Consider the following 13,395-nt stretch of genomic DNA (forward strand, 5'->3'; position numbering starts at 1 on the left):
GGAGATCCCGATCACAGGTGAGACGGGGGGAGATTTACGACAGTTTGAGACGCCGAACGATCAATACGGATTCTACCATGGAGAATGCTATTCAGGACCTGATGCGCAGAATGCAAGAACTTTCCACAGAGATGCAGAATTTAAAAGCTGAGAATGCGGCGCTAAGACAGCTCGTCTTGTCACACGACTCTGCGAACAAGGACAGCGTATTATTGGGAGGAGTGGTTGATAAATACGACGGTTCAACAAAGACCTTACGTGGATTCCTGGATTCTTGTTTGGTACATTTTACCTTCAAGCCCTACTATTTCACAACTCCTAGGGCTAAGGTGGGCTTCATAATATCGCATCTTTCCGGTAATGCCCTTACATGGGCCACTCCTTTACTCAATTCAGGGGATGCTCTCCTGGATGATTATGAAGGGTTCATCGCGGAACTCAAGACCATGTTCGAACGACCAGAGCTGGTTCACGGTGCTCAAAAAAGGTTACTTGACTTCCAAAAAGGATCCCAAGACATGTTGACCTATGTTACCAGATTCAAACAGCTAGCCAAAGAGGCGGACTGGCCCCTGGAAGCCAGTTTTACCTTGTTTCGCAGAGGTCTAAATGAAGAGATTAAGGACGAGTTTGCCAGGGTGGCACATCCTAGTTCATTCAAGGCCCTCCTGGACTTGTCTATGGAAATAGACTTTAGAATCCAAGAAAGAAAGGCCGAAAAGAAAAAGAATAAAGTATCGATTCAAAGAAACTCCCTCGAGAATACTACAAGGACAGAATCTGCCAAGAGTCCGAGCACTGATTCTGAACCCATGCAACTTGGAGCCTTTCGTGGACCAATTTCCCCACAGAAAAGGTTAAGAAGGATACACACAGGCTTATGCATGTATTGTGCCTCGGATAAACATCTAGTTAAAGAGTGTCCTCTGGCTCCTCCCCGACGCTCGGGAAACGCCAGCTCCCGATCCTAAATGGAGCAAGGTTTCGGGAGAGCGATGTTTGCTCCACATCAATTCCATCCTTGAACTCTCCTGGACAAAACAAATTGGTGATATTACAGGCCTTTTTATCGCCATCCAAGGACAAGGTCTACCCCATACTGGCCTTGGTGGATTGCGGAGCAATGGGAGTCTTCATTGATCAAGATTGGGTCAGAAGTCATAACATTCCATATGAAGCAAGAAGTTTTTCACAGCCAGTGGAAGCAATTGACGGAAGACCTCTTTCCTCAGGACCCATAAGTCTGCAAACAAGGGAGATCCATCTTTCCATAAATCATCATCAAGAAAGAATTGTGTTTGACATTATAAAATCAGCCCATTACCCCTTGGTTCTGGGCATGCCCTGGTTACAAAGGCACAATCCATATATCAACTGGACGGCCGGATCCTTATTCCTGGGCTCGGAGTTCTGTATGAACCATTGTTTAAACCTGGATACCTCAGTCACAGCCCCTAAAAGTCTACCAAGGTGTCCAGAGACACCACTCATGGTTTCCAATATTGTACAAGTTCCAGAGATCTATCAAGGGTATGCTGATGTATTCTCTACTGCCATTGTTCAAGCCTTACCTCCACATAGACCCGAAGACTGTGCCATAGATACTGAACCCTCAGCAGTGATTCCCTTTGGCAGGATGTTTATCCTTTCAGAAAAGAGAGCCCTCCGGGAATATCTAGACACTAATCTTGAGAACGGCACCATAAGACCTTCAAAATCACCAGCTGGTGCTTCATTGTTCTTCGTTCCTAAAAAGGATACCAAAGAGCTCAGACCTTGCCTGGACTATCGGGGCCTAAATCAACACACCCTGAAAGACAGATACCCACTACCCCTGATCTCGGATATCCTTGAATCTGTGAGAGGTGCAGTGATATTCACAAAACTGGATCTTCGAGGTGCTTACCATTTGATCCGTATCCGGGAAGGAGACGAATGGAAAACAGCCTTTAGAACACCCTTTGGTCACTTTGAATACCTAGTCATGCCCTTTGGTCTGACTAATGCACCCGCAGTCTTGCAGCGTTTTATGGATAGGGTGTTCTCTGACATGTTATTTCTCAATGTTATCGTCTACTTGGATGACATATTGATCTTCTCAAAGGATTCCTTGAAACATGAAGAACATGTAAAGGCAGTACTTCAACGTCTCCGTGAAAATCAACTCTTAGCCAAAGCAGAAAAATGTTTGTTTCATGTTACATCAGTTCACTATCTGGGATTTGTCCTTAGTTCTGAAGGAATTAGTATGGATCCTTCAAAGGTGAAGGCCATACTGGCTTGGCCCGCCCCAACATCTGTAAAGCAAATACAATCCTTCCTGGGGCTTGCCAACTTCTACCGGAAATTCATTCCCACCTTTTCCGAGATTGTTCAACCCATTGTTAGTCTCCTGAAGAAAGACGTTCCATTCAACTGGTCTATACCACAAGACAAGGCATTCCAACGCTTGAAAGAAGAATTCACTCAGGCCCCCATCCTGGCCCAACCTGACATAAATCGTCCTTTTCTAGTGGAAACTGATGCCTTCAATTACGCCATAGGATCAGTTTTAAAACAAGAATCCGATGATAAGTTGGAACATCTCATTGCTTACCTTTCACGGACCCTGACCACCAGCAAGACTCACTACTCAGTTCTGGAGAAGGAGTTATTGGCCATTCGCCATGCCTTCACTCAATGGAGGCATCTACTCCTGGGTGCTAAATATCCAGTTCAAGTCCGTACTGATCATCGAAATCTTCAGGTCCTACAATCCATGGAGTGCAGGAACAGTAGACAAGCTCGATGGGCCTACTTCTTTGCTCAGTATCAATTTCAAATTTCACATGTTCCTGGACCGCAAAACATGATTGCCGATGCCCTTTCTCGGTGTCCCGACTACGTTCCCTTGGAGGATAAGATCTATCCTAAAATGTTTCCACCTACAATCTTTGTAGCTCAAGCGATCAATCTCCTGGAAGAAATCAGAGTACAGACTCAATCATCTGAACTCTGGAAGGACATATCCGAGAAAAATCCCTGGCGTCTGACAATCAAGGAAGGATACTTATTCAAGAACAATTCAGTGGTTATTCCGACAAAAGAACTTCAACAGAAGGTAATGAATCTATGCCATGATACTCTTCACTCCGGCCATCGAGGAGTAACCAACACCTTCCGTCTTATACAAAGACAGTTCTGGTGGCCAGGGATGAAGGCCAGTGTAGTTCAATACATCAAGACCTGTGCAATTTGTAGTCAGAACAAATACGATAACCAGAGGCTGGCGGGTCTGCTTCTACAACCTACGTTGCCAACCAGACCCTGGGAAGTTATTGCCACTGACTTCATTGTTGAATTACCACCTTCCCGAGGATATAAAACCATCATGGTAACCATTGAGTTGTTCACTCATCTAGCTCATTTTACACCATTGTATAAACTACCATCTTCCTCAGAACTTGCTGGAATTTTCCTGGAACATATTTTTCGACTTCATGGCCTAACCTTCCAAGATTATTTCGGATCGAGGACCTCAGTATATTTCACAATTCTGGAAACATCTCTGTCGTATCCTAGGAATCCAACATGCCCTTTCTTCAGGCTATCATCCACAAACCAATGGGGCAACGGAACGAGTAAATCAAACCCTGGAACAATATCTTCGTTGTTTTGCCACCAAGGTTCAAGACGATTGGTCTCTCCTTATACCTTTAGCCGAATTCTCCTACAATAACTCAGATCATTCAGCTCTCAAGATCAGCCCTTTCTATTGCAGTCAAGGTTATCATCCGTCTGTTTTACCATCAGTTCTTCCAGAATCTACTCCGGTACCTACCATTGACTCTTGGATTCAAACGCTGATCGACTTACAAAGCGAGGCCAAGGATCAGTTAGAACGGGCCCAGACTCGAACCAAAAGATATGCGGACTCTAAGAGAAGACCATCACCTTCCTATTCAGTTGGCGACCAAGTCTGGCTAGCCTCGAAAATGTTACCTCGACATCTACGACCAAACAAATTGGCTCCTCGCTATTATGGTCCATTTTCTATAAAGGAGATCAATCCTGTCTCCTTCCGACTTAAGCTCCCGGATTCCTGGAAGAAGATACATCCAGTCTTCCATACTTCCCTGTTGAAACCCTACGTTAGTTCTACTCGGAAACCCTTCAAACCCACACCTGTTGTTGTGGACGACCAGTTGGAATATGAGGTGTCCAGGATATGTGATTCCAGGAATAGGAGGGGTCGACTACAATATCTGGTCGAGTGGAAAGGCTACCCCCCTAGCGAGAGAACATGGGAACCAGTTTCTAATTTAAAGACCCCTCGTTTGCTCAGAAGATTCCATCTTATTCACCCAGGCAAGCCTGGCGAACCAGTCTTCGGAGGGGGCATGCTGTCATGACCCGGCGAAATTGCCCCTTCTGGACCTCATGGTCATTGTCACGAAGGGTTTGTACTCCTTGTTCCTCCCAACATGGCCGTACCAAGCTCTGTGCTACGCACTAGCTTTCACGTCGTGGCACGTACTATAAATTGGTCACGCCCCTGCGGGTCCGCGCGTCTCAACGCTATCTTCGGTAGTGACCCGATGTGTGTTTGCTCTCTACATTGATCTCCTTGATCCTCTTACTTCCTTCCTTGCCTACTTTTCTGTTCCTGGATTTTCCCGCCTACTTTGCTTGTTATCGCTAATCCTGGATACCCTGGAACCACGAACATCCCGGAACTCTGAACGCGCCCTGCAACCTGACGAGGCTCGGGTGAGCCTATTCAAGACCCGAACCACTCACAGGAAGAGTCCTGCGGCCGAACAAGGGAGATCCCGATCACAGGTGAGACGGGGGAGATTTACGACAAAACGTCTGTGACTTGGCTGCAGTGGCTCAGTGGCAATGCCTCAGTCTTCAACAGCTTGCAGAGCAACAGGGTTCGAATCCCGCTGCCAGTGTGAGGGCAATAAATACATTAATTTAAATACTGGTGTTTATCAGAGACCCCTGAGGAAGGAAACAACAATCCCAGGGGCCATATAACAGATTTGTTCGTTATTCCCCAAAAACCGCAAACCCTAAATATAAGAAATGATACCCTTACCTGGAGAGAGAGAGAGAGAGGAGCTGACGTGATTCATTCAGCAGGAGGAAAGATGCACAGGGTGGATGCCGACACTGTTGCACGGAGCTGACGTTGTCTGGAGGCCGGATTACAGCCTGTATATGGTGGGCAAGGATCATGCGCATCGCTGCAGAGCCCAGGTGCATTGGAGGAGCAAGGCTCTCTGCTCTCTATCCGAGAGTCATCACACCACTGACTAGGTGAAAGGCCAGTGTACCGGAGAACAGGCATCTGCAATGTGGAAACATGAAACTAGCTTTGCAAGAGGGAGGATAACACCACCGACTGAGCGACTGCCCCTCTCCATAGAGAAGACCGCAGAACAGCAGGTACACAGTGTGTGAGTCAGGGAGGGTGAGCTCCGCTGGGAGCCGTGGGAAGTTCAGAATTCCGTAACTCATAAGCCTGGCAGGTCCAGTGAAGACATCCGCTTGAGACCTAAAGACGGGGAAGTAATAGCCCTCGCGACTAAAGGGACCCCTAGAAAAAAGCACACAAGAGAAATACTCCAAGACAGAGAGGCAGAAAAGTATACCCAAGAAGTGGGATGCGAGTCAAACCGAGCAGAGGAGAAGACCAATAGAGGGGTCTAGGTGAACAGGCATGTTCGCCCGCAAGAGATACATGATCAAAGGTATTTAGAAAAGCCAAATAACCAAAATCAAGGTTGAGAATCAGAGTCCATAGCTTCTCAAAAGACCACCAGAAACTACCCCAACCCAGAAAGCAAACTGATTCGAAGGAGAGAGACAAACAGGCTATTAGACCTGCCTTCATCACTACAAAGCCTAGTAAAACATTGGGGAAGTACATGTATAAAGGTTGTCCAGAGTGTGTGGAAGGGCCCAGCAATCCACCTGCCTGATATCTAAAGAAGGTGAACCAATATCCCTCAAGAGTAAAGGCACCCCGAGAATACAAAGCATAGGAGAAAACCCCCAAAAGGAGAGGATGTCAAAAGATTATAGTCAAGAACTGTCTGCCAGATAAACAGAGTAGAGAAGGGTGTAGCAGCACAGGCTTTTTGGTCCAAAAGAGTTACATGGTTGAGACACAGAGGTATGAGAAGAACAAATAATTAACACTATTTTAGAAAAGCCAAAGAACTTTAATTGACAGTGGGAATCAGAGTCTCTAGGTCCACAAAAAAAAAACACTGAAAAATACCCCAAGCGAGATGGTGAAATGATCAGATTGGGGAGAGCCAAAGTAGGTACTAAAATTACCTTCAGTGCTATGAAACCTGCTAAAACAAGGGGCAAGTACACTTGTAAAGGTTGTCAAGAGTGTAAATAAGGGCCCTGCAATCCACCCTGTTTATTTGAGCAATGTTTGAGAGCTGTCGTGATGAAGGTCACTGAAAGTATAAAAGGAGGATTTAAGTTATTTTTCTGTGCATAATAAAGACTACGAAGGGGAAACCTAACAAGAGGAATAATTTCACCTTTATACAACATGTTTTGGATTTTTGTTGCAACTGTGACAAGAGGCAAAAGCTCTAGGAAGCTGAGATGGACATTTCGAAATACATTAAGTGGGAGGGGAAGGGGGGGTCAAGCACAACAGAGCAACCAACTAAGTTGGAATATTCGCTGCACTACTTTTGTTTCTATTCTTTTGAGTGGTAGGGCCAGTTAGGTAGTTTAGGTCTGGACAACGGACAGTAATGTGCTCTGTAAGACTTCCTGATGACCACCTTTGGTATTTGCTCTTAGATGGGAAACCCCATCATAGCATAGGGCTAGGTGAGGGCCTTTCTCTCTTTCGTTAATAAAACTTGCCTGTTAAATGCAAAACACAGTGTTCAGTTTTTTTACTTACATCTCCACTAAGGTAGTAGTGCTCTTCACAGCGCGGGAAGCAGATCCCATTCTTGAAGTCGCTGCCCCAGTCACATAACAGACATCCTTCAGGCGTGGAATCTGTGAATTTAATATATGTGAAACCATGACACATTAGTACAGTTGCGCCACAGAATTACTTGCACAAAGCAAGTTACAGGAAAGTGTCAATATGGTCTTAAGAAAACAACTAATACTTTAGAGGTGCCAGTACACATAGTCAACCCTGGAGCAGTCAACTGGCATCTTTTTGCTGAGAAAACCTTCACCCAGAGAATAGCCAACCCTATAGGAATTAAGTCATATTTTGTGGTCTTCACTATAAGATAGAAGAAAGTTATAGACCAGGAAACACCCTTTGCAAAATTGCAGCATCAACTCCCCCATGCCAAGCTTACTTTTTAATTTGCAACAAAGGGAAATCTACAGTTTCTTATCCTCCAGAATATTGTTCCTCTGCACAGCACTCAGGCAAGTTTTTTACAAACATCAATTTGCATTTGATAATGGTACAGACGAGCATAAAGATAATTATCCTGGATTGGAATAGGAAGGAGTACCTTTCTCACTCACTATTCTGCCACAGTCCCTGTTTTTTGCTCCTCACAGCCAGTATAGTTTTATTGAGGCATGGTCACAGAATACTGTAGTTTTACTGCTGATAGATTAACGATTTGTATTTTAAATGAATGTAAATTGTTAACATTAGGGTTTCTGTGAGAAAGTGGTAGGGGAAAAAGAGGAAGTAGTGGTAATTCTTGAAAATGTAGGCCGGGAAAGAGGGTCGGAGCCGCCGCCTTTATCCGCCGGTATTAACACAAATAGAAAGATTCAAAATGTTTCCATTACTGCAGAAAGCTTCATTAGAAAATGCTTTATTATCTCTTAAGTCATAAGTGCTCGCATTTCCCAGTGAATACAACCCCTGCTATTACAGTGCTGAGAAGCAGGAGTAATCGACATCAATCGCTATATGATGAGGCCAGGCATAAACAGAACACACAGGAGTCGTAAATCAAGTCAAGCACTTTTTGATTCATTTGGTAAAGGTGTACACATGGGATAACTCGAGGTGGTTCAATATACCCAAGTGAAAAAATGGCAACAGGGGAGAAAACATTTTGGTCAACAAGGCTGGAATGGAAAGCCCTACCAAAAGATTAAAGCCTGGAAGAAAAAGTCCTCGTGTTTAAATGAGCCCTGAAAGCGTACTCATTAAAGGAAGCCTTCCACCTAACACACAAAGGAAGCCTGGGATGACTGACAAACTCGCTCATTGATTGAAGTTCCCATGCATCCTACTTTTGTTGGCCCAGATTCACCCACCCTTCAACTCGAATGGTAGCCAGTCCAGGGAAACCTTAGCATTTTCTAGCTTAGGGACAGAATAGAGGAGGGAGGGGGCAGCGTATAGATGGGAAAGGGCAGCGCAGAGGAGGGAGGGCCCAGCGCAGAGGAGGTGGTAGGAGTATCAGGAAGATAAGAGTGACATCAAAAGAATGGAGTCCAGGATCAGAGAGGAAGAGGCATTGATGTATAGAGAAGGAAGACGCAGGGAGTAGAGGGGGGAAGGTAGGGTGGAGTCAGGGCGTGATAGAAAAGAGACAAGGCTGGGATAAGTGTCTGCAAGGTACAATTCCCATTCCCAATTATATCACTATACTATGGATAGAGTAGGGACAGTTAGGTAGTCCCCGAGGGAGTGAAGATAGAGAAGGTGTCCTACCTTCAGGTTTTGAACAGTAACAAAAAGTGTCCTGAACTAATGGACACTCGAGTCCCCTGCACGCTATATGTGCTGACAAAATGTCAGTCAAATATCATAAGTATACGTAGTTGATTTGTACGCTGCGGTATTCTGTTTGATTTACATAGGACTTCCAAATTCATTTATATTCGTTTGATGCCACTGATAGGAGTAAGAACACAAAACATTTAATTTTTAAGATAAAAATATGAGGAATTAAATTCATACACCATACATCATGTATAACAACATTTCAATATACAAATAATACAAAAAACGGAACTCGGCGCGTTTCGGGATTATAATCCCTTCATCAGAAGCGACAAATTAATCTGTTTCATGTGTTCCTTAAATTAAAGCTTCACTTCTATTCTATAATGTCAGAGCAAAAAGATTCAATGAGTCATTTGTTTCAAAACCTCATCCACCATTACTATTTGATAAACAATTCATGTACAGATAGTATCACCTTTCTATTACTTGGTGCTTGAATATTTGCAATCTCAATTGCGTATTGTATGCATGTCGTAGCTGCACAAATTACTTGGGGATTCCTTATAGAGTAATCGCGTTACTTTGTTGTAGTACCAAATTCAAATCTCGTGGTCGTGTTATTTAAATAATGCAAAAATGAGATGTGTCCAAGTCATAATGCAATTCTACACGTAATTGTCATGATCCATACCTCTATATGTAGTCTTGATATCCAATTGTGTGGGAAACGGCCCGTGAAGAGCGGAATCTCAGTGCGCAACGTTATCCCCAAGACAATGGGCCTCATTACAACCCTGGCGTTGGACCATGGTGCTATTAGCACCATGGTCCATGCCGGATTCCGCCATGGTGGATGGCGGATTTACCGCCCCATTCCAAGGTTGGCGGGGCGGTAAATCCCCATTCACCATGGCCCCTTCCCCATTCCCATTTGGAATGCGCTAATTACGGCACCGTAAATTACGGTGCCGTAATTAGCACCAAGGTCCCTTAGCGGGTTGGACTTTAACGCCTGCAAAAAGCAGGCGTTAAAGTGTGAATCCGGCGTTAAGGTTTTAATGGCGCTGCAGCCTTTTACGGCACCGTTAACCCCTTAACGCCAGGGTTGTAATGAGGCCCAATATATGTAAATGTCAGTGTTACTCACATTAAGGTGCCGACCAGTCAAAGAAACTCGGTAGTTTATCCTGTGGGGTATACCTTTATGGTACATAGCCAATAATAGGTATCCGCTAGTAAGAGAGGGACATATCTCTCAATGTTGTCTAGGTCCTTTAGGTTTTCACACAACATTGTTAGGAGCCTAGACAGTAGGGTGGAATCTGCTGTATATACTAACCTGGGGAGTAGAGAAGCCTGGGTAATGGAAGATTGCTGCATCATGTTTGTTTGTTTGTTTGGTATGGCGCGCAAAACCCAGAGGTAACAGGGTGCAGCAGAGATCAGAAACATAAGTTTACATAAAAGCTTGGTTGCAGAATAAAGTACAGGTGAGTAAGAGCATAGCATTACATTTCATAAGAACTGGTGAGAAGAGGACATATTTACATATATATATATGGTTAATTATATCACAGTTGGTCAATTAAAGGAATGTACAAATATACAGTCAGGTTGGCATGGTTCAGTCAAGGTGGTCGTTGGATCGTAGCCAGGAGAGAATGTTTCGCCTAAAGCTGAGGTAGGATTGGTCTGTTCTGATGATGATGAGTGGTAGAGCATTCCAATGTTAAGCAGCCATGACCGGGAAGCTACTGCTGCCCGTTTTTTCTGTTTGAGTTTGGGTACTTGAAGGCAGTGAGAGTTAATCATTCTGGTGGGGCGGGTGAAGGTGTTTTTTACTATTCTGGTATGGGGGTGCTGCATTGCTTAAGCATTTGAAAGTGAGTGATGCTGTTTTGAGTGAGATGCGGTCGCAGATTTTGAGCCATTTGTGTTCTCTTCTTTTATTGGAGATGTGTTCCTTGGAGCGTAGGTTGAGGGCTGTTCTGAGTGCGTTGGTTTGCAGGGTTTGAAGTTTGTCGGTTATATATTTGTTGGCTCCTGGGTACATGGCCTTGCAATAGTCCAGTCTGGATAGTATGAGGGCATTGACGATGATGATGCAACTGGCTTGGGAGAGGAATGCTCTACTTGCCCTGATTAACTTGCATGTGTAGGCAGTGGAGGATGCTAATGAGTTTACTTGCTTTTTTAGTGACAATTCTGAGTCGAGGTGGAAGCCTAGGGTTTTTACTGTTTTGGCTACTTTGATAGTGTTGCCATCGATGTTGAATGCCTCGTAGTTGGGGCTGAGTTTTTTTAGATTGGCGTTGGAACCGAGTAGCAGAATTTCGGTTTTATCATCATTCAGGCATAGGCCAAGTGTGGCCATCCATGCCTGAATGATCAGGTATATTTTGTTTACCAAGGCCGTATATGAGTCAAAGTTGCCCGAAAGGGGTATGAGGATTTGGGTGTCATCTGCGTAATTAGTGTATATGACACCCAATCTGTCCAACTTGTCAAATAAGGGCTTGGTAAACATGTTGTAGAGGGTGGGGGAGATGCAGGAACCTTGAGGTACACCGCAGGTTATTTTGATAGGGTCTGCTGAGGCTAGGGAAGAGAAGACTTTCATGGTTCGATTGTCCAGGAATGATTGGATCCAGGTTATGGCATCATTCGAGAAGTGGGCAGCCGAGGCCAGGTGTTCACACAGGACTGTGTGATCTACAAGGTCGAAGGCCGCCGATAGGTCGAGGAGGAGTAGCATGGCGGTGTTTCCTTTGTCATTGATCTCATTAATTTGGGTTTTAAGATCGATTAAGGCCGTCTCACTGCCGTGTTGTGGTCTGAATCCAGATTGTCGGACGCCTAGTAATTTGTGGGTTTCTAGATATTGCTGGATTTGCAGGTATGCTACTTTGTCTATTATCTTTAATAGGAAAGGTACCGTGGTGATGGGCCTGTAGTTAGTAGGTATCGCGGGATCTAGAGTTTGCTTCTTGAGGAGAGGCAGAACCCATGATTCTTTGAGATTACTTGGAATGGTGTTAGAGGAGAAGGATGTGTTGATCAGTTTGGTTATGAAGGGGGCTAAGTCCCTGGCAGCATCCTTGATTATCTGGGGTGGACAGTTGTCCCCTTTGCAATTGGCTGGTTTAAGTGAGGCGATGACTTTTCTGTTTCTGGGATGGAGATTTTAGCAAATCTGAAAGCATTCGGGTCAGAGGGATTGGTTGTTTAGGCTAGATTGCTGGGAGATGAGTCGTCAGTTTTTAGGGAGTCCTTTTTCAGTGTGATTTTAGATTGGAGAGTTTTGATTTTGTTGGTTAGAGCATTTTGGACGCTGGTACACCATTGTTTGTCTTTAGTTATGTTATCTGGTGGGGGTATCGGGGATTGTAGTTCCCTTAGTATAGTAAATAGTTCCCTGGTATTGGAGCTGGATTTTTTGATTCTTTCATTGAATAGGTTCTTTTTTGTGAGCAGGACTTCTTTTTTATAATTATTAGCGAAGAGTTTGAGTTGTAGTTTATTCTCTTCGGTGGGGGTGTTACGCCATAGGGTTTCTAGTTTCCTTTTGTGCATTCTTAGTTCTTTCAGATGGGTGGTGAACCAGGTGTTCAGGTGAGCTTGTTGTTTACTTTTTTGCATTTTTAGAGCGTCAATGATGTTGAGTCCTTTTTTCTTAGTTTTGTTGTAGCTTTCTACTAGGTGTTCTGGACTTAGGTTGTCGGGGGGAGCATTGAGGGTTGGCAGTAGAAGTGGTAGGAGGTTTTCGGGAGTTATGTTTTTTTTTGCTCTGGTGGGTAGTGGGGGTGCCATGATCTTTTCTTTGTTGACTTCTTTGTTGAGAGATAGTGTGAAGTCAATGAGGTAGCGGTCTGTCCAGTGTTGAGGAGTGGTTTTAGTGATGGTGGTATCACAGTTCATGGTAGCGATCCAGTCCAGGTCTTACCTTTATTATGGGTAGGGGTGAACACTTTTTGGGATAGGCCATGTTCAGCTAGCATGTTAGCTGTGGCTTGTGCTGGTTTGTCGTCGGGGTTGTTTAGTCCGAGATTTAGGTTGCCTAATAATAATATTTGAGAGGTGTTTTTTGTGTTGTTGGCTAGGAGGCTGGATAGATCTGCTTCGAATGAGCCAATGGGGCCGGGTGGCCTATATATTAGGTAGATGGTTAAGGTGCAGCAGCTGGAGATGGGTATTTTGGCTGTGAGGAGCTTGCAAGATTTGAGAGGTGATTGAGTGAGAGGTTTTAGCTCGAGATTGGTCTTTGTTATGATGGCCAGACCGCCTCCTCTGTTAATGGGTCTGTCCATTCTGATTATTTGATAGTTTTCAGGGATGGCTATTGATAGTGCTGGGCCTGCAGCTTCGTGTAGCCATGATTCGTTAATTGCTAGTAGGTTGAGCTTGTTGGTGGATAAGGTATCTGCTATTTCTGTTGCATGGGCTACTAGTGATCTAGCATTGATCAAGGCTCCGGATACAGTGGTTGTGTTGGGTGAGTCCTGGATAGTTATAGGGATAGGTTTAAGTTTAGTGGAGTTATTGCCAGGCGTGGTAAGGTTAGGGCATACTTCAGGGTGTCGTGAGGTGGACATTGTTATTTTGTTATTGCAGGTGGGCTCCTAAAGACGGGGTAATCTGACGAGAAGCCTGATGTTTCTTTCTGTGGTCGGACATGGTGCATTTTTGGCTGGGTGCATGGTTACTGGAGC

At 44.5% G+C, this 13,395-nt stretch overlaps 1 protein-coding gene across 1 annotated transcript in view; it reads right to left on the reverse strand.

The window, feature by feature from the left end:
- The window catches only part of LOC138504127 (proprotein convertase subtilisin/kexin type 5-like), a 1,167,632-nt gene that overhangs the window by 267,230 nt on the left and 887,007 nt on the right, over nucleotides 1-13,395 (reverse strand). Inside the window, exon 14 of the mRNA XM_069624346.1 lies at nucleotides 6,926-7,026. Within this exon, the coding sequence (XP_069480447.1) occupies nucleotides 6,926-7,026 (101 nt within the window). The remainder of the gene's footprint in view (nucleotides 1-6,925; nucleotides 7,027-13,395) is intronic.

Source organism: Ambystoma mexicanum, chromosome 11 (assembly GCF_040938575.1).
Source record: "Ambystoma mexicanum isolate Mex_15411 chromosome 11, UKY_AmexF1_1, whole genome shotgun sequence".
NCBI classification, from domain to species: Eukaryota; Metazoa; Chordata; class Amphibia; order Caudata; family Ambystomatidae; genus Ambystoma; species Ambystoma mexicanum.